Raw genomic sequence first — 24,457 nt, forward strand, 5'->3', positions numbered from 1 at the left:
CCCTTCCCTCCCCAGAGTCCTACTGTACTGACCGCACCTCCCCCAACACCCACATTCCCATACAGTAAGGGGGAGGTGAATTAAAGGCGGGCTTCAAGGGGAAAGATGACTTGTCAGACAGAGAAAGTGGGGAGGAACCAGCAAGGCGCAAAGGCATTGAGGTTAGCTCATTGAGGGGAAAAGAAAAGAACAAAAAGCACAGCGACCAACCACAGCCAGGCACCTATGCGTGCTGGGACCCAGTTCCTTCTCACCCCTCGGCTGCCACTTAGCCTCTGCCCTCGACTTCCCCCGGGGTGGAGGGGTAGGCGGGGTAGGCGGGTAGCCGCATCAGTCCTCTGATATTCCGGGAGACAGCGCCTGCCTTGGGAGGATGGTGCAGGGTTCAATCTGTATCTTGGGGACCACTTTTTCCAAACAAGCGTTGGGAGCAAATCACCAAGACTCCGTTTTGGCCTCTAGACCGTCCAGGAAGACCTGGAGTTTGCAGCTCCGCTACACTGTCTCCTCCTCATCCTGTCCAGTTCAAACGTCACCTCTCCAGTGAAGCCTTCCCGGAAACTCCAGAAACCTCCCCAGCCCTCTGCGCAGCTTCCACCTCTCTCAGGGGTCTGGGACATCCTTGTGAGCCGAGCAAGGCTGAGGATGCTCTCTTCCGTCACATACGATGGAAGCGCCGATAGGTGCCCGGCGCCGAGGTGGGGGGCTGGCACGCTTCGGACGCCCAGCCACTGACCGCCTCTAGGAGCCGGTGGACGAGGTGCCGGGGCGTTTTCCGCCCGCCCGCCCCCTTGCGGCGCGGCGCTGCAGCCTGAGAAACGCGAGGCCGCGCGAGCGCCCGCCTGACCCCCGCCGCGCCAGGCCCCGCCCTCCCGCGCCCGCCCCAGCGCCGGCCCCTTTTGTTCCCTCCCGGAGCCGGGCCGCTCGCTCCGCTCCCGCTCAGCTCGGCTCGGGCTCCGCCGCAAGGAGCGCAGGCGGCGGCTAGGGCTGCCCCGCTCAGCGCATACCCGCTTCCCTGCCGCCGCCCAGCCGGCCGCACACGCGGCGCGCTAGGCCCGGACCCGGAGCGCGAACGCGGAACCCCGGCGCCGGGAGGGGCTGCAGGCGGTGGGCAGCGGCGCGCGGGGAGGGGGACCGCAGCATCCTCTGCCCCCGCCGGTGCCCCGGCGCCGGGAGAGGACGGGGGTCGGGCGCCCCCGCCGCCCGCCGCTCCGCCTGCTGCTGGAGGAGCGAAGGTAGGAACAGCCGGCCGAACCCCGAGGGAGGGGGCTCGCCGGGCAACAAAGGACCGAGGGATTGCGGGAGGCGGCGGTAGTCCCGGGCCTGGTCCTTAGCCGGGCGGCCGACACGGAGGCATTGTCGGGGAGTGAGGGGAGGCCGAAGGGGTCGGGGCCCGGCGGGTGGGCGTGAGCGGGAGCTCCTTCTGGGTGCACCCCCGCCCCAACTTCCCCGTCGCCTGCAGGCGAGGAGGGGCTGCTGCCGGCGTTGGGGAACCCTTCCCGAGCTGCGGGTCCCCTCGGTGGAGGCATCCCCAGCGCCCTCGGTGCCCCTAACGGGGGTTCGGCACAGATGCTAGGGAGCCGCCCGTCGCTCCTTGCAAGGGCAGCGCTGAGCGGCTGGACGCGCTGCAGGGCTCTGGGCTCCCAGGCCCCGCGCGGGGGATGGGGGGAGCTGAGCCTGGTGGGCGCGGCCACACGGCTCTTCTCCAGACCCCGGGTCTGGGAGGACGTGGAGCCCCCGCCCCACGGGCTGTGGTCGCTTGGCCAATGCCCTTTGCAAAACTTGGTTAAAGTGCATGGCGCAGGGGGAATAGACGGATGAGGTGGGGCGTCTTCCCGCAGGGGTGCCCCCCTCCCCCCCAAGGCTGGCGCTGGTGGCTGGTGAGGCAGCACATTTTCTGCCCTCCCTACGGGGAGGGGCCCTGGCTGCCCCAAGGATGCTACAGCTGGGCCTCCAGGGCCCGCCCGTTTGGGTCCTTTAGGCGGGGCCTGGGCGGGGCAGGGTGCCCACTGGGCACTGCCACGCAAGCCCCAGCCCCACCCTGGATAAGAGGGGGCACCTGGGGGGAAGTCACCCACTCAGCTGCGAATGCCCCAACCTCTGATTTGCCGCCTCTTCCCTTCTGGGTGAGAAGTGGGAGGTCCAGCTTGGGGAGGGGGGGCTGCCCTTGCTGCTGTGAGATGCCCAAGGGAGGCTTGTGGGGGATGGTGCTGATCTAGGGATAGCAGGCAGAGGAGGAGGAGGAGGCTGGGAGGACCACGTGGGCGGAAGACTCCGCACCAGTTGTAAGGTAAACAATGAGCCCTTCATTCATCCAGCTGCTGTCACCTGCCCAGCACTGCCAGGGGTTGGCAGGTATACAGGGCTGGTGCTTCCTGGCCCCCATGGAGCACAGCCCAGCAGCATCGGTGGAGCACAGTGATGCGGGAGCTGGAAGCATACCTGGAGGATGGGGTGGAACAGGAAGCTTGACAGAGCCTGGGCCTAGAAGTTTGCTGCCAGGATCCCAAAAGGGGGGCTGGAGAGAGAGGACATAGCGTGGGCAAGGGGTGGGAGTCAGAAAAAGAGGCAAGAGACCAGGTGGCTGGTGGGTCAGAAGGGCAGCAAAGGATGTGGGTGACTGGGGCATGATGCCCTTCTCCATAAGCCCAGGATGTGTTGGCATCTGCAGTCCTGGCCTGGGAGGGATGGTGGGACTGGTGAAGGGGGATGGGCTGGAGGGGAGTTTCAAAGGCAGAAGAGTCTGGCAGAGGAGACCTGGAGGGAGCCTTAGCAAGCAGGACTGTGCACCTGTGGGTCCCCAGCTGCAGCCAGAAGGCTGGGAAGGAGGTGCCTCGAATTCTGTACCCAGAGCCTGAAGTCCCAAGTGAGGAACCCACTTGCAGAGGCAGCAATTTTTTTTCAGCATCTGCTCACCCTTCTGGCAATTAAGTTTGACTGCTGGAGCCTGACAGCCTGGGTTCAAAGCCCAGCCCTGCCACTTACTAGTTGTGTGACCTCAGACAAGTCGTGATACCTCTCTCCCCTTCAGTTTTCCCATCTGTAACATGAGGATACTCAAGGTGTCACCTTTTAGGGTTGTTGAGAGAACTGAACGGATAGATAAGTGTGTGCGAAGCGCGTGTACTGCAATGGAGAGAATGCCCGGTGTTTGTGGCCCTTCGGCCTCCATCTCCACCCACGAGTGGCCCGTCCTGCTCCCTCCCCAGCTGTTTGTCCCCTGTCAGGCAGTCCTGCCGGTCAGCCTCCGCCGAGGCCGTGCTGTTCTCTGCCTCAGTGCAGCCTCCTCCCTGGGCTGTTCTGTCTTTCCTGGTCCAGCCTCCCTTGGTGATGCCGTTCTTGCTCCCTCTGCTCCAGCCCACGAGGTGGGGGACAATTTCCTCTTGACCTTTCTGTCCCTAGAGCTGTCACCCTAAAGATTGATCCTGCCCTCTTGATGCCATCTCCCCCCACCTTTGCTTCAGCACCCAGAGGAGAGAAGCTGTATTCTTGACCCTCCGGGTTCCCTGTTACCTTAGTCTGAGCGGTTCTAACAAACGACTGGGTGGCTTTAAACAGCCCATTTACTTCTCACATCTCTGGAGGCTGGAAGGCTGAGATCCACGTGTCAGCATGGTTGGGTGAGGACCCTTTTCCGAGTCACACTTATTTTTGTGTTCTCAAGCTGTAGAGGGGCTCGGAGCTCTGTGGGGTCTCTTCTACGAGGGCACTAATCCCATTCATGAGCACTCCACCCTCCTGACCTAATCACCCCAAAGGCCCCACCTCCTAATACTGTCTCGGGGGATAGGATTTCAACTTATGAAGCTGGAGGAGGGAGGGCACCTTCAGACCAAAGCCCCCGCACAGCGGTCTTTGGGGAGAATGTCAGCCTTTGTTTAGGTTAAAAAACAGCAACAACAATGCATGCTGAGTGCTTACTCTGCCAGGAACTGTTTTAAGCTCTTTGAACGCGTGTCTTAGTTTGTGGATATCTTGATAACATTGCTTACATTTTATGGATGAGGAATTCAAGACGAGGAGAGGTTTCCCTGTTTGCCCCCCACGCATTTACATTTATTTATTTATTTTGGCTGCTCTGGGTCTTAGTTTCAGCATGCGAGCTCTTTAGTTCCCTGACCAGGGATCAAACCCGACCCCTCTGCATTGGCAGCTCGGAGTCTTAGCCACTGGACCACCAGGGAAGTCCCTCCTTGCATTTATTGAGTACCTACTGTGTGCCTGGACGACATAAGTTCCTTCCACCATCCACTTGCCCATCTGGTTCACTTCCGGAAAGCAAGGTTTTGGCCATCCCTTCCTCAGACGCCTCCATCTCCCGGGCTCAGGTTCCAAGTCCAGCCCCTCTTTGGCTCCCAGGGCCCACTCCCAGCTGGCGGGGCCCTGCCTTTTATATTCCCAGGGCCTCACCTTTTATAAACCGTCTAGTGTCCTAGGCTTGATGGGCAGGCCTTGAGGGGAAGGCTTGATGGGAGAAGGGGGAGGGCCCCCCCCCACTCCCCGACACCTCGCTTTGGTTTATTCTGTTGCTGAGAACAGGGACTGCCTCCAATTAGGTTAAGTGAAAGGGGAGTTGAGAGGAAAGGAACTTTGCAGGAAACGGTTGCAGGCGGCCTGGCTCCCCCAGGACCCGGGAAGCCGGCAGGCAGCCCCTCCTCCAGCCTTCCTCTCTCTGGACTCCGGTTTCATTTGCTGTCCTCTCCTGATGCCTCTGTCGTGGCTCCTCTCTCTTGTGTGGCCGCCCTGAAGGGTGGCTTCAGCTGGAGGCCACAGGACCACCCAGGGGCACTCCCCTCAGTCTCTGGGTGCCGGAGAGCCGGATGGGCCCAGCTTGGGTGAGGGCACCCACCCCATCCGCTGGGCTGGTGGAGGGCAGGCCATGCCGACTCTGGGTCTGCGGGTGGGGGACATGGCTGGGCACAGCTGGTATGGGGTTATGATGTGGGGTGTGTGGGCTGCGGGGAGGACAGGGGAGTGGGGGCTCGCCATCTCTGGGAGCCCACTGCAGGCCTCCGCACCAGGCTTGGGGCCCAGGATGGGCTCCCCTTTGGCACCAGGGGACTGGGGTCAGGGAGGGGTGGTGCCAGCAGGGGACCCACCCCATCCCACCTCTCTTTCCTTGCCAGCGTACAGAAACGGTAACAGAGCTCATGTTTTCAGAGGAAATGCTTCAAAATGATAATGAAACATTTCCCCTCTGAATAGAAAGTAGAGCATAGCAGGTGGTTTTGATTAACGAGGCATGAGTTTGGGGCCATGTCCACTTACCAGCTTCCGGCTTCAAGGAGCGCCCTGGCTCCCACCCTGGAACGTGCCTCTGACTCCAGCCACAGCCCAGGGAGACGCCCGCCCCTCATTCACTTCCATCTCCGCCTTTTTGATCTCTTTACCGGGAGAGGGGAAATTGGGAGCTCACGATGAGGGCCTGGTTTTCCAATCTCTCGTCCCTAAAGGAGGTGACTCAGGGCTGATCCGCTCCTCTTGCCCCCAGCCTGGCCTCAGCTACCCCTGGGGTGCCCCAGCCTCACTCTCCAGCATCCAGCGTGGTAGGTAGGAGTGGGTGATGGCTGAGCCCCTCAGCGTGGACGGAGCAGAGGACACCTTAGTTTCAGACCCCACCTTCAAGAGGCGTTTGCTGAATCGGGAAGACAAAAGTCCCCTTCCTGAAAGTATAAATGACATCAGTACCTTCGAGGAACATTTTTAAGGCCAGAGTAGAAGAGCCTCCATACCCAGTGGGGTCACTGCCCCCGACAATGGTTCAAGTCCCTGAGAATGACTCAGAGGCAGGGCACGGCGTGGGTGGGATGGCTGAGGGGGCTCTCGGGGGGAAACAGGACTGCGCTGTGTCCTGAAGGATGGGCGGACTCGGGGTGGATAAGGCGCGCCTTCCTGAGGGGCGCAGAGAGAGAAAAGTGAAGAAGTTTGGGGGCAGTGGGGCATTGAGTGTCCGGCCTGGAGGCTCAGCGTGGAGCCCACCATTCTTCCAGGCCCGCTGTGAGGCCGGGCATCTGGTTGAAGGCCCCTCCCTGCGATGAAGGAGGAAATGACATGAGGTGTTTTCTGATTTTTTTTTTTGCTACCTTCTATCCTGATTCTGGGGACTTCCCAGGTGGCGCTAGTGGTAAAGAACCTGCCTGCCAATGCAGGAGACATAAGAGATGCAGGTTCAATCCCAGGGTTGGGAAGATCTCTTGGAGGAGGGCATGACCACCTACTTCAGTATTCTTGCCAGGAGAATCCCACGGACAGAGGAGCCTGGCAGGGTACAGTCCATAGGATCACAGGGTTGGACACGACTGAAGCGACTTGGCACACACACACGTGCATGGCACATATCCTGATTTCGCTCCTGCTGTTCCCTCTTCTGCTGTAGACTTCCCTGCCTGAGTTCACCTGCTTGTAGGTTCACTTCACTCAGCCCGCATTCAGCTTCTCTCTGACCGAGGGCTGCGCTGGGCACTGGGAACTCAGAGCAGAGGAGAGAAGATGCCCAGAAGGGTCTCCTGTATTCTTTGTCCAATCCAGAAAGGACTCGAGGTGATTTACAAAGATAAACGCAGTCTAAGGAGATGGAAAAGACGTGAGACAATTGGAGCAGGGGGAGCCCGGGGTAGCAAACATCAGATGAAGCCAGAGGGGCTGCGGCACCTTGGTGGTAATTTGACCCAGCTTTCTAGCAGCCAGATCCAGGGGGCATAAGGAGTTTGGAGTGACTTTGCATTGTCACGCTGTCTGGTGTAAGCCCCTGCTATATATAACATGAAAGCCTGAGTGAGGGGCAGCAGGTCCTGGGAGGGGGTCCCTGGCAGAGGGAAGAGAGGACTGCAGCTGCCCTGTGATCTTAATAACCCTCCTCCTGGAGGCTTCTTAGCAGCAGCTGCAGGGGAGCCGAGAGCGGGGGCTGGTTCTCACAGCCAGTCCCCTCCACGAGGGCCTGACGAGCTCTAGGGGAAGGAGTGAGACCCTGGGAACCAGGAGCTCAACTGGTCCCTGCCAGAGAATCCCCATCCTGCGAGGATGCCGGGGAGTCTGTGATACAGGGGTGTGCAGAAAGCTCTGGACACACCCACTGGGCCCCAGGACTTGACTCAGGGGTAGAAGAAGCGTGAAGGGCTTCCCAGGTGGCGCTAGTGGTAAAGAACTCACCTCCGGTGTGGGAGACATAAGAGATGCGGTTCGATCCTTGGGTCCAGAAGATCCCCTGGAGGAGGGCATGGCAACCCACTCCAGTATTCTTGCCTGGGGAATCCCGTGGACAGAGGCGCCTGGCAGGCTATAGTCTTTAGGGCTGCACAGAGTCGGACACGCCTAAAGCGACTTAGCACGCATGCAGAAGAGGGGTGAGGGCATCCTGGCATAGCAGGCACCTGGCGGGGGTGTCTTCAGGAGCAGGGAGAAGCTCAGGGAAGCTGGAGCTCAGCGTGCTGGGTGGAAGGGGCCCAGGAAACAGGCCAGAAGCAGGAAGGAGCTGGCAGACATGCTGTGGACTGTGGTGTCGGCACCCAGGGCCGTGGGGTGCCCTCCTGACCTCCTGCTTCAAACTGTGCCCTTGTTCTCCCAACCCGGTGCCTGGAAGAGCGTTGGTCTCAGTTCTGAGGAAGTAAAGAACAGTGGTTAAGGGGGACTTCCCTGGTGATCCAGTGGTTAAGACTCCATGCTTCTAGTGCAGGGGGCACAAGTTCGATCCCTGGTTGGGGAACTAAGATCCCACATGCTGTGCAGCATGGCCCCAAATAAATAAGTTTTTTAAAAGAGCAGTGTTTAAGAATGTGAACTTCAAGGCCAGGGGACCTAAGCGGGAATCCCACCTGCCACCGCTCAGTTGTATCATCCCCAGCAAGCGACCTGCTGGCTCTGGGCCTCAGTTTCCCGGTTAGTAAGTGGAGCTCATGACAGCATCTTCTTCACAGGGTTGCAGCGCACACTGGACAGGTTCATATCTATGAAGGGCTTAGACGTGCCTGCAGCAGAATGAGTGTTACAGGTCTGTGACTCCTTGTGCTGAAACAGCTTGGTGGGGATACAGCACCATCCCACCCAGACTCCTGCACCTGGTACACCACCCAGATTCGCAGTCAGGCACAGTGCAGAGCACAGCTGTGGTGGCCCAGCCCTGGACTGGGGGAGATGCTCAGCAAGTTCTGGTTCATGTTGTTATCGACAGTGATAATAGCCATGCCAGCTTACAAGAGCCTCTCAGGGCAGCAGGAACTGAGGCAAGAACCATTCTGAGAGTAGGCTTCAGTCCTTGCTTAATTACCCCCACTGGCAGGGGGCTCACTACCTGATTCCTTGCTTGTTGGACTCACTGGTGAGCAGTGGCTCTGTGCCAGGTGTGCGTGGCACTGGGATTCTAGAAGAATGTGAGTTAGTTGGAATGTTGAGTTACTCCTCTCTCTCCTTTCCAGAGATCACGCCAAGCTGGCCAGTGAGTGTGGCCATGGGGTGTGACAAGCTGCCATGGGCCTCCAACTCAACATGAGAGTGGTGTTGGAGGCATGCATGTGTGCATGCTAAGTCACCTCAGTCGTGTCCAACTCTTTGCAACCCTATGGACTGTAGCCCGCCAGGCTCCTCTGTCCATGGCATTCTCCAGGCAAGAATACTGGAGTGGGTTGCATGCCCTCATCCAGATCTTCCCGAGCCAGGGATCGAACCTGCATCTCTTATGTCTCTTGCAGCAGCAGGCGGGTCCTTTACCACTAATGCCACCTGGGAAGCTGATGAAGGCAGAGGAGGGTGTTTTATTCATTCATGTATTCCTTAAACATCTTTTGAGCTCCCCTGTGGGTTGGGCGCTGTCCTAGGTACCAAGAGCCCTGCAACAAACAAGATACTCTAAGAACCTGCCCTTTAAAGCTGTTCTCAGTGAGAGAGGCCAGGGGTCTTGCCAGTGGATGAGAGGAAGGGATTCTAGCAGGAGGGACAGAGTGTGCAAAGGCCTGGAGATGTGACAGACTGCGTGGCTGTGCCTGGGCGTTGGCGATATTCTGCCAGAATTCGGTGACTGGGGGCATTGATGGGGAGTGCCTTCCTGGAAGCAATAAAAGAAAATGCAGACTTTGAGGGCTTGTTAGTCACTGACCTCAGCCCTGGGGCCACTAAATTCTGCCCTGCCTCCCCCGTTCCTTTGCACCGCCCCCCACCAGCCATCCTGGCTGGCCCTTCAGAGGTGTAGGTGGTACCCACGGACCCTAGCTGGTTCATCCCTTCTCCACGCCACCCACATCCTGACCGTTCGTCGTGAGCCCTGGTTGGTGTCCCCTCCTCTCGTGTGGGTGAGGAGCCAGGCTCTGACCTCAGCGGGCTCTGCCTCCCCCTGCCCCCTGCCTACAGGGGAAGCCCTGGGAGTGAGAGGCTGCTGGGGTGGGAATCAGCATGCCTTCTTTAGGGAGGAAAGCTGGGGCTGGAAGGCTGTTCGGTGAGCACAGAACCCCTCTGTGCCAGGTCCTGGGAGCTGGAGCCCCGTGGGGCTTGAGCCTGCCCGTGGGCAGTCCACAGACCCTGGGGGAGTCGGATGCGTCAGTGGGTCCACATGGTTAGGTGCTGGCTGGGGTCATCTGCAGGGTGGGGGAGGCCCCGGAGCAGCAGGGATCACGCCTGGTGTAATGATCTGGGCCTGCCCTGCCTCCTCTACTCCTGCTGCCACTCCCCCCAAGCCCAGGGAATTAAAAACAAAAACAAGCCTTTTTGTTGAAGTACAGCGTCCATACGGACAAGTGTGTGTATCATGAGTGTAGTATTTTGTCGACTTTACTCAAACTGAAATACCTGTGTGGCACTCAAATCCAGAATCAGAACCCGCTAGCTCCCCCAGAGCCCCTCTTGTTTTTCCTTCCAGTCTACACCCCTGACCCAAGGGTGACCCTGTCCCTGATTTCTGGCACCATCAATAAATTTTTGCCTGCCTTTGAGCTTCTTTTTATTTTTAAACACTTTATTGATTTTTGGCTGCACTGGGTCTGCGTTGCTGTGTGCGGGCTTTCTCTAGTTGTGGCGGCAAGCGGGGACTTCTCTTTGCGGTGGCCTCTTTTGCAGAGCCTGGGCCCTAGAGCATGCAGGCTTCAGTAGCTGCAGCTCACAAGCTCAGTTGCCATGCAGTATGTGGGATCTTCCCGGACCAGAGTTTGAACTGGTGCCTCCTGCATTGCAAGGGGGATTCTTAACCACTGGACCACCAGGGAAATCCCTGACCTTCTTTTTAAACAGAAGCATGCAATCAAACTTGAAGCACTTTCACAGCTGCTTCTTTCACTCGAGATTCACAAGGCTCACACATGTGGTTGCGTGTAGTTGTAGTTCACCCATTCTCACTGCTGTGCTTTATTCCGTTGTGTGAACAAACCACCACTTATTTACTCACTCTGATGGTGATGGATATTTGGGTTATTTTCGGTTCGAGGGTATTAGGAACAGTCCATGTCTCCTGGTGCATGTATGTGCACTTTCCTGCGGCGACATAGCTCAGGATGGGCTTCTCTGGTGGCTCTAGTGGTAAAGAGCCAATACAGGAGACATAAGAGATGCTGGTTCGATCCCTGGGTTGGAAAGATCCCCTGCAGGAGGGCATGGCAACCGACTCCAGTATTCTTGCCTGGAGAATCCCCATGGACAGAGGAGCCTGGCGGGCCACAGTCCACGGGGATCACAAAGAGTGGGACACGACTGAAGTGACTGAGCACGCATGCACACATAGCTAGGAGTGGGATTGCGGGGTCACGCTCAGCTGCGGTGTGTGACGCCAGACTGCTTTCCACGTTGCTGACACCACTTTGCACTCGTGCTACCAGTGCACGAGCGTTCTGGGTATTCCACGTCCTCACCAACACTTGGGTCCATGCTTCCTTTTATACATTCCAGCGGATGTAGTGTTGTCATGGTGACTAATGAAGGTGAACTTCTTTTCATCTGTTTATGGGTCGTTTGAATACCCTTTTCTGGGCTGAAGTGCTTGTTCAAGTCTTGCTGAGTTTTTTCTTACTTGATTTGTTGAGTTTTTCCCATATTCTGAATAGGAATCCTTTGCAGAATACAGGAATTACAAATTCATTCTCTCTCTCTCCTTCCCCCCAACCCCAGTGGTATCATTTGAGTCACAGAAGCATATTGTCCAGTTTTTCCATCTCTTCCCTTTCAGCACTTCCTGTGTTGAAATCTCTGCCTTTCTCCAGCGTTAGGCAGATCCTCTTTCATGTCTTCTAAAAACTGTATTGTTTTACCTTTCACGTTTAGATCCTGCCCTCTGTCTGGAGCTGATGGTCGTGTATGATGTGAAGCAAGCGTATTAATTTCCTGTAGCTCTTATAACAAATGACCACAAACTTAGTGGTTTAAAACAACACAAATGTATTATCTTACACTTCTGGAGGTCAGAAGTCTGACATGGATCTCAGCAGGTTGAAATCAAGATGTCAGCAGGGCTACGTTCCTTCTAGGAATTCTAAGGAAAAATCTGTTTCTGGAAACCTTTTCCAGCTTCTTAGAGGCCACTTGCATTCTTTGGCTGTCAGCCCCTGCCTCCATCCTCAAAGCCAGCAATGTCAGACCGGGTCCTTTGCAGGCAGCCATCTCTCTGCCTCTCCTGCCTCCCCTTTCCACCTATAAGGACCCTCGTGATTACATTGCGTCTGCCTGGATCATTCAGAATAATCTTCTCTCAGGTCAGCTGATTAGCAGCTTAGTTCTATCTGCAGCCTTAATTCCCTTTTGCCACATAAACTGATAAATTCACAAGAACCAGGATGAAGCCATTATTCTGCCAGTCACAGAAAAGATAATGGGGTTTTTTTGGTTTTTGGTTTTTTTCCCTCTTGGCTCTCCATTTGATCCAGCACCACTTATTGTAAAGACTCTCCTTTTGCTCAGGGGTCTTTTTGAGTTGCTTGTGCAAATCCCAACCCTGGGGAGGAGGCCCAGCATGCTGGGTTGGGGAGGAGAACCCAGGAGATGGGTGACCCTCCTGCAGCTGCGCTGGCCTGGACGGGTTAGATGGAGCTGCCATGGAAACCAGAAGGGAAGGAGGCAGTAGTGAAAGACAACTGGCTCAGCATTGTGGCCAGGGAGGCAGGATACCAGAGCCCATTCCTTCCTGTTGCCCTGATGGCTGGGTGACCTCAGCAGCCCCGCCCTTCCCTGTGACTCCAATTTTGTCTGATCTCAAGGACCTTCTTGCCCAGCCCAGCTCTTCTTCATTTGGGCAGTTGTCTCTTACTGTCCTGTTCGCTTCACATTTCTGCCCTGGGCCTCAGTTTTCCCATCCTGTGAAATGGGAATAAAGGTGGGTCAGGGGGCAACTAGCCCTTCTCTTTGGGCCTAATCCGGGACCCCATCCAGCAAAGTCAGGCTGATGCCTGCCCAGTGTCCTGGACCAGTGGTGGGAGGATCCCAGCTGTCCAGTCACTAAGTCTGGAGCGTGGCCGCACAGCTAGGGCTGGGGCTCTGGGGCCATGGCTGTGCTCTGGTTCTGAGCATGCCAGCTGTGTGTGTGTGTGTGTGTGTGTGTGTGTGTGTGTGTAGTGCACAGAAGTATATCCACATTCCTTCCCCTCGCTGGACTGGCAGGGCAGGGAGGGGAAGTCCTGATCCCCTTTGCTGGGAGACAGGATCTGAACTCCCAGCCCAAGGGAAGATGGCCACAGCCCAGTCTGTCCAGCTCAGGGAGGACTGACAGGCTGGCCATTTCCAGAGCTCTGCAGTCGCCCAGGCAGTGGGCCGGACAAGGAAGACACTGACTTACAAATTAAGAACCGCAGCCCCAAGCTCAGGAGCTGTGAGGATGCAGGATGGCAAGCAGGCGGGACTACATCCCGGCCTTCTGGACTCAGCCCTGCTCGTGGCTCCCCCTGCAGGTGCCAGGGAGATGGGGAGTCGACCAGGGCTCTTGGGTCCGCCTGTCCTTCCCTGCTCAGTCCTGTGGGCGCGCCTGCCCTGTCATCTCCGCAGCTTTGTCCTCTCTCCCCGCTCCTGGAAGCCACATCAGCTGGTGGAGCCTGGGTTCCTACCCTAGCGCAGCTGTGAGGCTCGGGCCGGGTCCCTTCTGCACGTTTTGAATGGCTGCCAGGCATCCCCAGGGCGACTCGGACCCCAGACGGGGCCCACTGCTGCCCCATGCTTCCTGGAGTGTCTTGCCGCTGGCCGGCGGCTGTGGGAATGTTCGGCTGACACATTCTGCCCTGTGGTCCCCCCACTGGGTGAGAGCAGGGCGGGTGTGGGGCCGGGGCCACAGGCAGGCCGCACCGCCCCGGCCCTCCCTGGCCTCGGGGCGGCTGCTCTGAGCTGGCAGGGCTCGCAGGGAGGGTGCCCCACTCTCCACTTGCCCATGGGGATCCCAGCCTCACCACTGGCTGAAATTTCCCGAGCCTCAGTCACATGCAAACAAACGGCCTCCTTCCCCAGCAGGATGGGACAGGCCGTGGTGCCGGCTGGGTGGAGGCTCATGGGGGTGGTGGTCACCCTGGATTTGGGGGTTGGGTAGCACTGGGGTTCTAGTGCAGGTGTGAGTGTTGGGGTGCCCAGTGGGCCAGGGCTGGGGGCACCCATACCATGTTTGTATAAGGGCCCACCATTTGGAGCCTGGGGTTAGCACCTGGGGTTCACTCTGTTTGGTGCCTGCCCCCCATTCCTCTTGGTGGATGTGCATGGAGGGGGAAACTGTTTTCTCTCCCTCTCTCCTTGTGTCTATCTTTAAAAAAAATTTTTTTTTTTTTTATTTAAAAAGTATTTTGAGGGACTTCCCTAGCAGACCAGTGGTTAAGAATCCACACTTTTATTGCAGGGGGCATGGGTTCAATCCCGGGCCGGGGAACGAAATCCTGCATGCCTCACCAGGCAGTCTAAAAATAAATAAAAGTAAAATTTTAATGTTTTGAAATATTTTAGGCACTCGAAAGAATAGACAGGGCTCAGTGAACTCCCATGTACAGCATGCGGGACTGAAAGAAGCAAATCTTACAAATACTAATGAAGCAGGACTTGTGTGTGGTGGTGGTCCAGTGGGTAAGACTCTGCGCTCCCAATGCAGGGGGGCCCAAGTTCAATCCCTGGTCAGGGAACTAGGTCCCACATGCCCAGCTAAAAAGATTCCGCATGCCACAAGGAAAATTGAAGATTGAGAGTGCTGCATCAAAGACCCAGCTCAGGCAAATAAATAATGAAAAGTCAAAGTGTTACTTGCTCAGTCATGTCAGGCTCTTTGGGATGCTACAGACTGTAGCCCACCAGGTTCCTCTGTTCATGGGGATTCTCCAGGCAAGAATACTGGAGTGGGTAGCCATTCTCTTCTCCAGGGGATCTTCCCAACCCAAGGATCGAACCCAGGCCTCCTGCATTAAAAAAAATATAGAAATGAAGCCCCCACTTGCCCCGCCCCAGCCCCATCCCTCAAGCCACATTTGCTGGGGGTGCTGTGGATTAGCACCATGGAGGTGCTTCCTGGACGCTCGGCCAAGGTCCGTGGTTGGGTGTCCTCTGCACCCGCACGTCTCCCTGCCCCCCTACCTTCCCGGTGCCCACTGGTGAGCTCTACCCCGAGGCCTTTCCAGCAACTTGGTATCACCTGGCTCCTTGACTTTGCGCCCATCTGATTGGGTGGGAAACAGGATCTGGCAGCTTGGATTTGCATTTCCCTGCGACTGGGGAGGCCCCACCTGTCTCCTCAAAAGCTGGCCTGCTCATGCCCTGCTGTCATCGGGTGCCCTCAGCTTGGTGCCTGGGGTCCCTTTCTTCTTTCCCTCCAGCCCCTGACCCTGCATACTGGGTGGGCGCCCTAGACCCCCATCACTTCCCACTAACGTCTCCCCAAATGAGCACCACCCCCGCCCCAGCCCCTCCCATCTCCCAGGTCCCTCCTGGCGTTGACTCTCCTGCCATCCTTTCCTTAGCCCTCCCTACTCCGCCTCCTCCCACCCCCCGCCGCTGTTTGCCACCTGCTCAGTGTCTGTCCCCTCCAGCCACTGCCTCTGTCTCAGTTCAGACTTCCTGGAGTCCCTGTCTGTCGCAGCAGCCCCCACCCGCCTCGTCCTCATCGGCTCCTGGAAGTTTCGCTAAAATGCTTATCTGGACACACAGGGAAGTGAGTCAAAAAGAAAAAAAAAAATCATATATTAACGCATATATATATGGAATCTAGAAAAATGGTACAGACGAACCTATCTTTAGGGTAGGAATAGAAACGCAGACCTGGAGAGTGGACATGTGGCCAAGGGGGGCAGGGGAGTCGGGCAGATTGGGATTGTAGCACTGCCGTATACACCCTGCCATGTGTAAAACAGCTGGGGGAGGGGGCTTCAGGTATACCTGTGACCAACTCATATCGATGGATGGCAAAAACCATCACACTATTGTAAAGTAATTGTCCTCCAAATAAAATCAATAAATAAAAAGGAATAGCTAGTGGGAAGCTGCTGTATAGCACAGGGAACACAGCCCAGTGTTCCGTGCAGATCTAGAGGGGTGGGACTGGCAGGGGGTGGGAGGTTCAAGAGGGAAAGCATATATGTGTCCTTTACTTTGTTGTACAGCAGAAACTAACAGAACATCATCAAGCAGTTATACTCAATAATACAGTTTTTTAAAACATTAAATATTCTTCAAAGGTGTAGAAAAATGAAACAGAGCAAAAAACTTGATTTGATTAGAAATTCTCTACAACACATATACATACTTGACATAATAAAACTGATTGCTTTGTGCTTTCCAAGAAAAAAAAATGCCCATGCAAACTGTTGGATTCTTTGCTCGATGTCTTCCGTGGGGCTTTATCCCCGCCCCGCCATCCCAGTGTCTGGGCACCACTAGGAGACCCTTAGCCCACCCCCCGCCAGCCAAGTGTCCCTTTCAGTCTCTGGATACCCCCCCCAACCCCCGCCCCACTTTAAGCACTCTAAATCCTCAGCTGTTTGGTCGACTTGGCAGGATGGGGTCTGTGCTCCCAGCCCCCACCCCGTGCTCCCCTCCCCCACATCACCATGGCACTGTTGCGGTCCCCAGCCTTTGGGCAGGGGGCCACACTGAGTCCATCTCTGGCTGCCACGTGGCTCAGAAGAGCAGGGGGAGCTTGGGCACCCCAGCCGCGGGGATCCGTGGGGTGGGGAGGAGGCGCAGCCCCCCAACCCCGCTCCCGGAGAGCCACCTCTGTTGGGCGGAGGGGGAGGGCTGCCCTCCAGGAGGAGAGCCCAGGGTGCGGCTGATGGCTGAGCTGAGGTCTGGTCCTGGGAGCCCACTTCCTGGTGCCGCCTCCCGCGCCCTTTGGGCGACGCTGGCACGAGGGCACGGGCTTTCCACTGCCCTATTTGGCACCTTTCCCCGATCTGCCGGGCTGCACCCTGGGCCTCCGATTGGCAGAAAGTTCTTGGGCCCCATTCCCCCTCCCCGGCCCCAAACTGCGGCCCGCCACCCCCGGGACAGCTGAAATGGAAACCCTGAAATGCAGCCCGGTTTGTCTTCTGTCAATGGCGATTGAAGGCGCCACAAAGGGGGCCTGTTGGTCTGAATGCCGCCCGCCCTCGCCCGCCTCTGCGATGCTTGCCTTGTGGCCCCGGGTCCCAGGGGGAGGCGGCGTGTGCATTCCGGGCCTGCGGAGAACATAACAGAGACCGGATCGTAGAGACGCCGCCCCTTCTGCACAGCCTGTGTGCCGGGCACAGAGGCACCCTCGTGGGGCTGCCTCCGCGGCCTTGCACGCCGTGCTTCCCACGTGGCAGCAGTGTTCCCTCCCATTTTACAGGTGATGACGCTGAGGCTCACACCCGGCCGGGGCCCTACAGCTAGTCGTGATGGGTCTAGAGTTTGGACTCCGTGAGACTGAAAGCAATACTTCCTCCCAGGCCTCCCCCATCGGCCGCAGCGTGGTCAAAGGCCAGCGTATCCCCACGTCCCAGCTTTTTCCAAGAAACCTCTCTCTTCCTGTATCCCACGAGCGGGCCTGAGTCATAAAGGGCCCTCCTCCCCCTCTTCCTGTTCCATTTGCCCCTCGCCGTGCTCCCCCAGCGCTGGAGCCTTGCACGGGGGTGGGGGTGGGGCTGGGGGTGGGTGGCTGGCCTCTCCTCCTCTGACCCCAGCCCTCCGGGGACTGGGTTACACCGCCGGGGTTCTGCTCTCTTCCGCCTTCTCTTCTGGTCTCCTTTGTCAGTGAGGCACGTGGGCGCCCTCCCCAGAGGCCAGGGGTCCTACAAATGTTATTCCAAGCCTGGTCCAGGCAGCGTGGGGAGGCGGGGCCAGATCTGGGTCTGACTCCCGCCCAGCTGCTGAGCGGTCTGTGGCTTTAGGTGCATCTTCGGACTTTCCTGGGCATCGAATGTTCACCTGTAGGATGCCCACTGCCTCACCAGGGCGTATGGTCTGGCACACAGTAGGTTCCTCATACTGGATGCTCCTGGGTCATCAGGGCCTGGGAGGGCAGGAGGGCGACTATGGGAGCCTCTGGAAGCCTCCCCTGAGAGCAGTATCCCCGGAGATTTGTTGTCCTCTGAGCCACAGCAAATGTGCTGTCCTATGGGGTTTCTGAATCACAAGCTCTGTGCCAGGTACCCTGCTGAAGCTGGGGTTCCCAGAGAGAAGACTGTGGCCCCAGCCGGGGTGGCCCATGGGTTCCCAGGAGGCAGATGAAGATAAGAGAACAGTATTCTCTCTTCTTGGCTCAGTGTGTGATCCTCAAGCCTCTGTGGGTCAAAGGTCCTGGGGGACTTCCTGGAGGAGGAGGCATTGGGCCAAGTGTCTCATATGTGGCTGGAATATGTGAAGTGAAGCAGGTGGGGGGAAAAGGCAGAGGAAGAGTCTGGGACGTGCGGGAGTGGCAGGCGAGTGGTGAGGAAATGCAGGGTCATTGTCGGCGAGGCTGGCTGGGGAGGCTGGAATGCCAGACACAGTTTTGACGCCTGGTCCCTGTCTCAGAGAGCAGGCAAGCTAGTGAGCGGACCAGCTGCCTGAAAAGCCGCAGTGTGAGACGACCAGCTGGGTTGATCATTAGAAGCCACTGAGTCCTGAAGCCTGGGCCCTGGGGAGGTGAGGGGAGCCTCCCGGGCCTTTCATTGCTTTAAGCCAGTGTCATTAACCAAGAGATTCACCGAGCACCTGTAGGCACCAGGCCTACATCAGGACCAAAGATACCTCAGGAAACAAAACAGACTCAAGTCCTATCCTCAGGCAGTAGAGAAATACAAAGCAGGGGAGGGGTGGGGAGGGCTTGTACTCTTAGAAGGGGACATTGGAGCAGGTGCTTGAAGGAGATGAGCAGCACACTGCATATCTGAGGGAAAAGCACTCCAGGCAGAGGCAACAGCATGTGCAAAGGCCCTGAGGCCAGGCCATGCTTAGTGTGAGCAAGAGTGGCTGGAGTGGAGTGGGCGAGGGAGGGCCGTGGTAGCGCATGAGGAGGACCTTGCACTAACTTCTGTGGGGAGTCTTCAGGAATTTTTTTTTTTTTTTAATGGATTTAAAAAGTTGAGATCTAATTTACCTACCGTTAAATCTATCCATTTTAAGTGTACAGTTTGATGACTTTTAGTATAAACATATGGGTGGGCAGCCATCACCACAGTTCAGGGTTAGAGTATTTCTACCACCCAGAATGTTCTCTTGTGCCTATTTGAAGTCAGTCCCTGCCCAGCCCCCAGCAACTGCTGCTCTTTCTGTGTCTATAGTTTTGAGATTTCAAACAATGTGTAGTCTTTTGTGTCTGGTTTCTTTCACTTGGCATAGTGTTTTGGAGGCTCATTCAATATTGTTGCATATATCTGTAGTCAAGGACTTCCCTGGTGGTCCAGTGGTGAAGACTGCCTTCCAATGCAGGGGGTGTGTGTTCAATCCTGATTGGGAAAATAAGGTCCTACATGCTGCAGAAAAGTGGAAGTGTCAGTCGCTCAGTTGTGTCCGACTCTTTGCGACCCCATGGACTGTAGCCTGCCAGCCTCCTCTGTCCATGGAATTCTCCGGGCAAGAATACTGGAGTGGGTTGTCATTTCCTTCTCCAAGTGATCTTCCCAACCCAGGGGTCAAACTCGGGTCTGCCTCATTGCAGGCAGATTCTTTACCGTTTTGAGTCACCAGGGAAGCCCTGGTGGCTATGCCATATGGCATGGCCAAAAAAAAGGATAGTTGGGTTCTGCATCTGCAGTCAGAAGGGCTGACTGCATAATATCATTTTATGTGAGGGACTTGAGCATCCTCCCATTTAGATATCTGCAGAGGGTCCTGAACCAATCCCCTGAGGATGCCAAGGGACCTCTGTGTACTATTGTATAAATGTGTTCATGTGTTCACCAGTTGATGGATATTTGGGGGTGTTTCATGTTTTGTGAATAAGGTCACTATGAACAATTTTTTTTTAAACAAATGTTTGTATGGATACATGTTTTTATTTCTCTTTGGTGGTTGGGTCATATAGTGGGTATGTATTAACTTTTCAAGAAATTGTCAAAAACTGTTTTCCAGCGGGTTTGCACCATTTTTCATTTCTCCCAACAATCTGTTCTGATTATTCCACATTGTCATCAGCACTTGATATTGTCAGTTTTTCTATGTTAGCTGCTCCAGTCGGCGTGAAGTGGTATCGCATTGTGGTTTTGATCCGTATTACCCTCATGACTGAGGATGTTGGCCATCTTTCCACATGCTTGTTGCTGTTTGCACACCTTCATTGGTGAAGTGGGTATTCAACTCTTTTGTTCATTTTGTTTATTAGGTTTTATTAGTAGGTTGTCAAGTGTTCTCTTTTTAAAAGTCATCTGTTCATTATTTTTGGTTGCATTGGGTCTGTTGCTGCACGTGGGGCTTTAGTTTCGGTGCGAGGGCTTGTCATTGCGGTGGCTTCTCTTGTTGAGGAGCATGGGCTCTAGGGCACGCAGGCTTCACTAGTCGTGGGTGGAATCTTCTTGGACTAGGGATTGAACTGGTGTCCCCTGCGTTGGCAGGTGGATCCTCAACCCCTAGACCACCAGGGAAGTCCAAATGTTCTTTATATGTTGGTGATGGATGACGTTTATTAGATACATGATTTGTAGCTTGACCCATGCCTAACAGCAAGTGACTCCTAGGCCCTAGAATTCCTGGGGTATTAGGTAGTTGGTTGGGTGATTAGAATGCTGGGTTTGGTGGCTTCGGGTGGGGGGCGGGCAGGTCAAGGCTGGCAGGTATGCCTTGCTCCCATCAGCCCACTTGGGCATGTAGGTGCCACCATTCTGTGGCTTAGGGGAGGTCATTTTCCTCCGCTCTGATGTCTAGCTGCCCTGTATGAGGAGCTGACTCTTTCCATGGCCGTGCCAGGATGGGTAATAATGTTGCTGGCTCATCTTGTTGGCCTGAGAGCCATTCTGGGGACACTTTGCATATTCCTGCTGGGAGCATTGTGGGTTGGCTTCTGTATTAGTCAGAATTTATTTGATTTCGGGTGATGTGCATACGTGCTAAGTCGCTGAGTTGTGTCTGACTCTTTCCAACCCCATGGACTGTAGCCTGCCAGGCTTCTCTGTTCACACAGACAAGAATACTGGAGTGGGTTACCATGCCCTCCTCCAGGGGATCTTCCAGACCCAGGGATTGAACCCACGTCTCTTGCATTGGCAGGTAGATTCTTTACCACTGCCCCACCTGAAGTCAATTGCAGGTGTCCCTCAAAGAGAATTAGGCAAAAAGATATAACAATGCCTGTGTGTGTGTGAGGATTTGTCGGCTGATGTGAATGAAGGACTCAGGGGACCACCTTCAGGTTCAGCTGGATCCAGGCTCTCTGAATCCTGGGACTCAGATCTGCTTTCTCTGTGCTGGCACTGCTCCCTGGCAGGCTCTGCCATGTGGTAACCCTGCAGCTCCTGGCTTTCATCCCCCAGCCAGGCAGCCCCGGAACAAGAAGAGCACCTCTTCCCAAAGCTTCCAACCAGAGTCCAGGCCCTGATGCTGCTTGGGTCACACCACCTTCCTTCAGCTAACCATGGGGCTCTGGCCAGGCCTGGGTCATGTGTCCACTCTAGGTGTGGGACTTTGGGGTCAGCTCACATAAGTCATATGGGGCTTCCCAGGTGGCACTGGTGGTAAAGAACCCACCTGCCAAGCAGGAGACATAAGAGATGCAGGTTCGATCCCTGGTTCAGGAAGATTTCCCTACAGGAGGGCATGGCAGCCTACTCAAGTATTCTTGTCTGGAGAATCCCATGGACAGAGGAGCCTGGCAGGCTGCAGTCCATGGGGTTGTACAGAGTCAGACACAACTGAAACGACTTAGTGTGCACACACAGATCATATGCATCAAGAATGGAGAAAAGGGGATCTCCCTGGTGGCTCAGTGGCAAAGAATCCACCTGGCAATGCAGGGACACCGGTTTGATTCCTCGTCTGGCAAGATCCCACATGCTTTGGAGCAACTAAGCCTGTGCGCCACAACTGTTGAGCCTGTGCTCCGGAGCCCGGGAGCCGCAACTCCTGAAGCCCGCGTGCCCTAGAGCCTGTGCTCCACGACAAGAGAAGCCTGAACACTGCAACTGGAGAGAAGGCCCCCCTCGCCACAACTGGAGAAAAGCCCGAGTGCAGTAATGAAGACCCAGTGCAGCCAAAAATAAAAAATAAATAATAAAATTTTAAAATTGGGGGGAAAAAAAGAATGGAGAAAAATGTTCTCTAAAAAGGAATAGTGTTCTGTGTCCAACAGTGGGATGAGATACAGCGCCCCTGGGGAGGGTTATGCTTCTCCCCAAATCCTCTATCCGTCCGTGGTGCTCTGTATTCCCTCTCCCCACTGGACAGTGTGCCCCCCAAGGCAGAGGGCGCATCCTGCCTGAGGCTCTGGGGGCGGGACAGGGCCCAGCGGGCGGTGAGTCCTCCACGGGCACCTCGTACAAGAGAGGGAGTGCGCACAGTGTGGTGGGGGTAGAGTGGTGGGCCCGTCCTTTCTGCTCCCCCAGCCCCCCTGAGCCAGGCCCATCTTGCTGTCACCTGGTACCCTGAACTGATCACCATGGACACGGGGACTTCCCCTCTCAGGAGTCCCCTTTGTCAGACCTAATGCCCTGCGTGCTGTGTGCATCGCGTTCTTCTCTGCTTAGTCATAAAAGCAGGGAGCTGTAGCGGTGGGAGGGTGGGCAGAGGGCATGCTGAGTCCATACTGGTGCGAGGTTGGGGCAGGTCTAAGCTTCTCTGTGTGTGGGTGTGTCCCTCCACTAGGGATGGGGTGGGCGGGTGCTGGACTCAATAGCTGGCATGTGGCCTGCATGGTGAAGCTGGTTGATTAAATTAGATGTTGCTTTGTCCGCCCACATGGAGAAGCATGAGAGCTGTTGGCTAGTCCTAGAGGGTCTGGGGTCCACTGGGGAGTGACCCACCAGGTTGCCTTGCATGTCAGAACCTGCCAGCCTGTGCTCTGGTGGTGAGAGCCGCATCCAGCTGTTGGTGGCTGTGATGACCCACGTGGTCCTGCTCTGGGGCGTCTGGGGTTAATACAGCCAGTGCCGCAGACCCCCGAACCAGCTCACTCTCGATTCTCACCTCCTGGGCCCAGGACCTGGGCAGAGAGAGCAAGCCAGACTGAGAGTCCGGCAGACCAGGACACAAGTCCCGACAACATCTTCTCATGCACAGCCCACACCTGTGACCACTTCTCTGTACCTCAACTTCCCCATCTGGAAAATGGGGGTGACCGTGGTCTCCACTTCACGGGGCCAGGGGTGTGATGTCATCTGGTGATGTAATGTCATCCATTCTGTTGTGTGCCCACAGGTGAGTGACCATGGCGGAGAGCACGTGACCCGCACGGACCTTCTGTGCCCACCCAGGGGCACCACCATGCAGAAGCCCAGCGGCCTGAAGCCCCCCGGCCGTGGGGGGAAGCACTCAAGCCCCATGGGTCGGACGTCCACTGGGTCAGCCTCGGCCTCGACCACCGTAGCGCCCACTGGCTCTAAGGAAGGTGCGTAGGACCAAGGGTAGAGGGGTGAGGGGCTGGACGGGGGTGGCGGGTAGTGGTTCTTCTGGAAGAGCTGAAAGGACTTGAGCCACTTCCTGACCAGCCCGGAGGCCAGTGGTTCTGGGAAGTTCTTCTTGATGTCTGCCCACATCCCTCTGAAAATTAACTAGCGATGGGCAGTAACACGTGCTTTGGGTTCATTGTTCCTTTTGACACTTTTCCAGCTCCAGGAGGCAGGTACTGCTGTTGCCTTCCCTTAGGGACGAGGCAGTGGAAGCCCGGGGAGGCATGGCACCTTGCCCACATCACTCAGCCTGGAAGACACAGCCCTGTTGGCACTCCAACCTCTGCCAACCTCCCTGCGCCCACTCATTCCCCTTCTGGGGTCTGAGATGGTCCCCCACACTAGCTTTCTTGTGTGCCACCCAGACCCGTGCCCTTTGAACTTGCTTTACTCATGTAACCTCCTGCGGGTGGGCACAGGGTGCCCACAGGGCAGGGTTAAGGCCGGGCACTCTGACTGGAGGCACCAGCTCTGAAGGCAAATGGTTGAGGACAGCTGTTAGCTGTTGGCTTTTTCTGGTGACAAAACTAAGATAGTCCACTGTGTACTAGTTAAAGTTTGATGCGGGGGTAAAATCGCCAGTCATCGTCTCTAGAGGCAACTGCTGGGTTGGCCAGAGCATTCATTCGGGTTTTTCCGTACGATATACCAGTAAAACCCAAACAGACTTTTTGGCCAACCTGGTATTATTACTTTGGTTTTTATCTTTTCACTTTTTTCTTAGCTGTTTGCAATCATGCTGCATATACAACCTGAAAATCTGCTTTTTCCCTTTTAACATGATCAAGTGGATTTTCTCATGTCACTAAAAATCTCGCGTGTCCATCATTTATAAATGGCTGTAGAATATCCTATTCACTCAACAAATATAAATCAAGGGCCTGCTCTGTGGACGCAGTCCTAACCACTGGAGCTCTCATTTTGAGCAAAACTGGATGTGGTCCCAGCCCTTAGGGGACTGCCAGCCTGGTGGGGGGGTGGGGTGCTGAGTATCACGAGGTCCTCTAACTGGGGCCTGACACGGTCCCGAAGGTCAGCAAAACCTTCCCTGAGTAGGGCACGTGTGAGCTGAGGTGTGAGGGTGACGGTTTACTAGATGAGGAGGGGAAGGCATTCCAGGCAGAGGGAACAGGACATGCAAAGGCCCGGTGCAGAAGGGAGCGGAAAGGGAGGGGAAAAAAGCGAGTGAGGCTGTGTGACCAGTGGGAAGTGTGCCGGTGAGACAGGGGTAGACTGGTTGCGGGGACAAGTTGGGGTTATACAGGGAGTTTCACTTCCATCCTAACGGTGAGGAGCTGCTGAGAAATTTTCAATCAAAAGGAATGTGATAGAGGGAATTGGGAAATGAGGCGTATGAGGTTGGGGAGGGCGGCAGAGGCAGGTGATGAAGGGCAGGGGGACTGGGTTTGTTTTAAGTGTGATGGGACCTGTTGGAAGATGTTATTATAGCAGAGAACATTTGGGTGTTGCTAAGCATCCTTCAAGCTTGGAGAGAGGGTTGC

The 24,457-nt window shown here is 56.0% G+C and overlaps 1 protein-coding gene across 5 annotated transcripts in view; it reads left to right on the forward strand.

Annotated features, from left to right (window-relative positions):
• CLIP2 (CAP-Gly domain containing linker protein 2) overlaps nt 1–24,457 on the forward strand; it is an 83,218-nt gene that overhangs the window by 7,266 nt on the left and 51,495 nt on the right. For 4 of the 5 annotated variants that reach the window (XM_027526536.1, XM_027526537.1, XM_027526540.1 and 1 more), the window contains exon 2: nt 22,705–22,894. In XM_027526536.1, coding sequence (XP_027382337.1) covers nt 22,705–22,894 — 190 coding nt within the window. Of the gene's footprint in view, nt 1–903; nt 1,236–22,704; nt 22,895–24,457 lie in introns of those variants that run through there. The other variant, XM_027526538.1, reaches the window with a different exon arrangement.

This window comes from Bos indicus x Bos taurus, chromosome 25, assembly GCF_003369695.1.
Source record: "Bos indicus x Bos taurus breed Angus x Brahman F1 hybrid chromosome 25, Bos_hybrid_MaternalHap_v2.0, whole genome shotgun sequence".
In the NCBI taxonomy this organism is placed as follows: domain Eukaryota; kingdom Metazoa; phylum Chordata; class Mammalia; order Artiodactyla; family Bovidae; genus Bos; species Bos indicus x Bos taurus.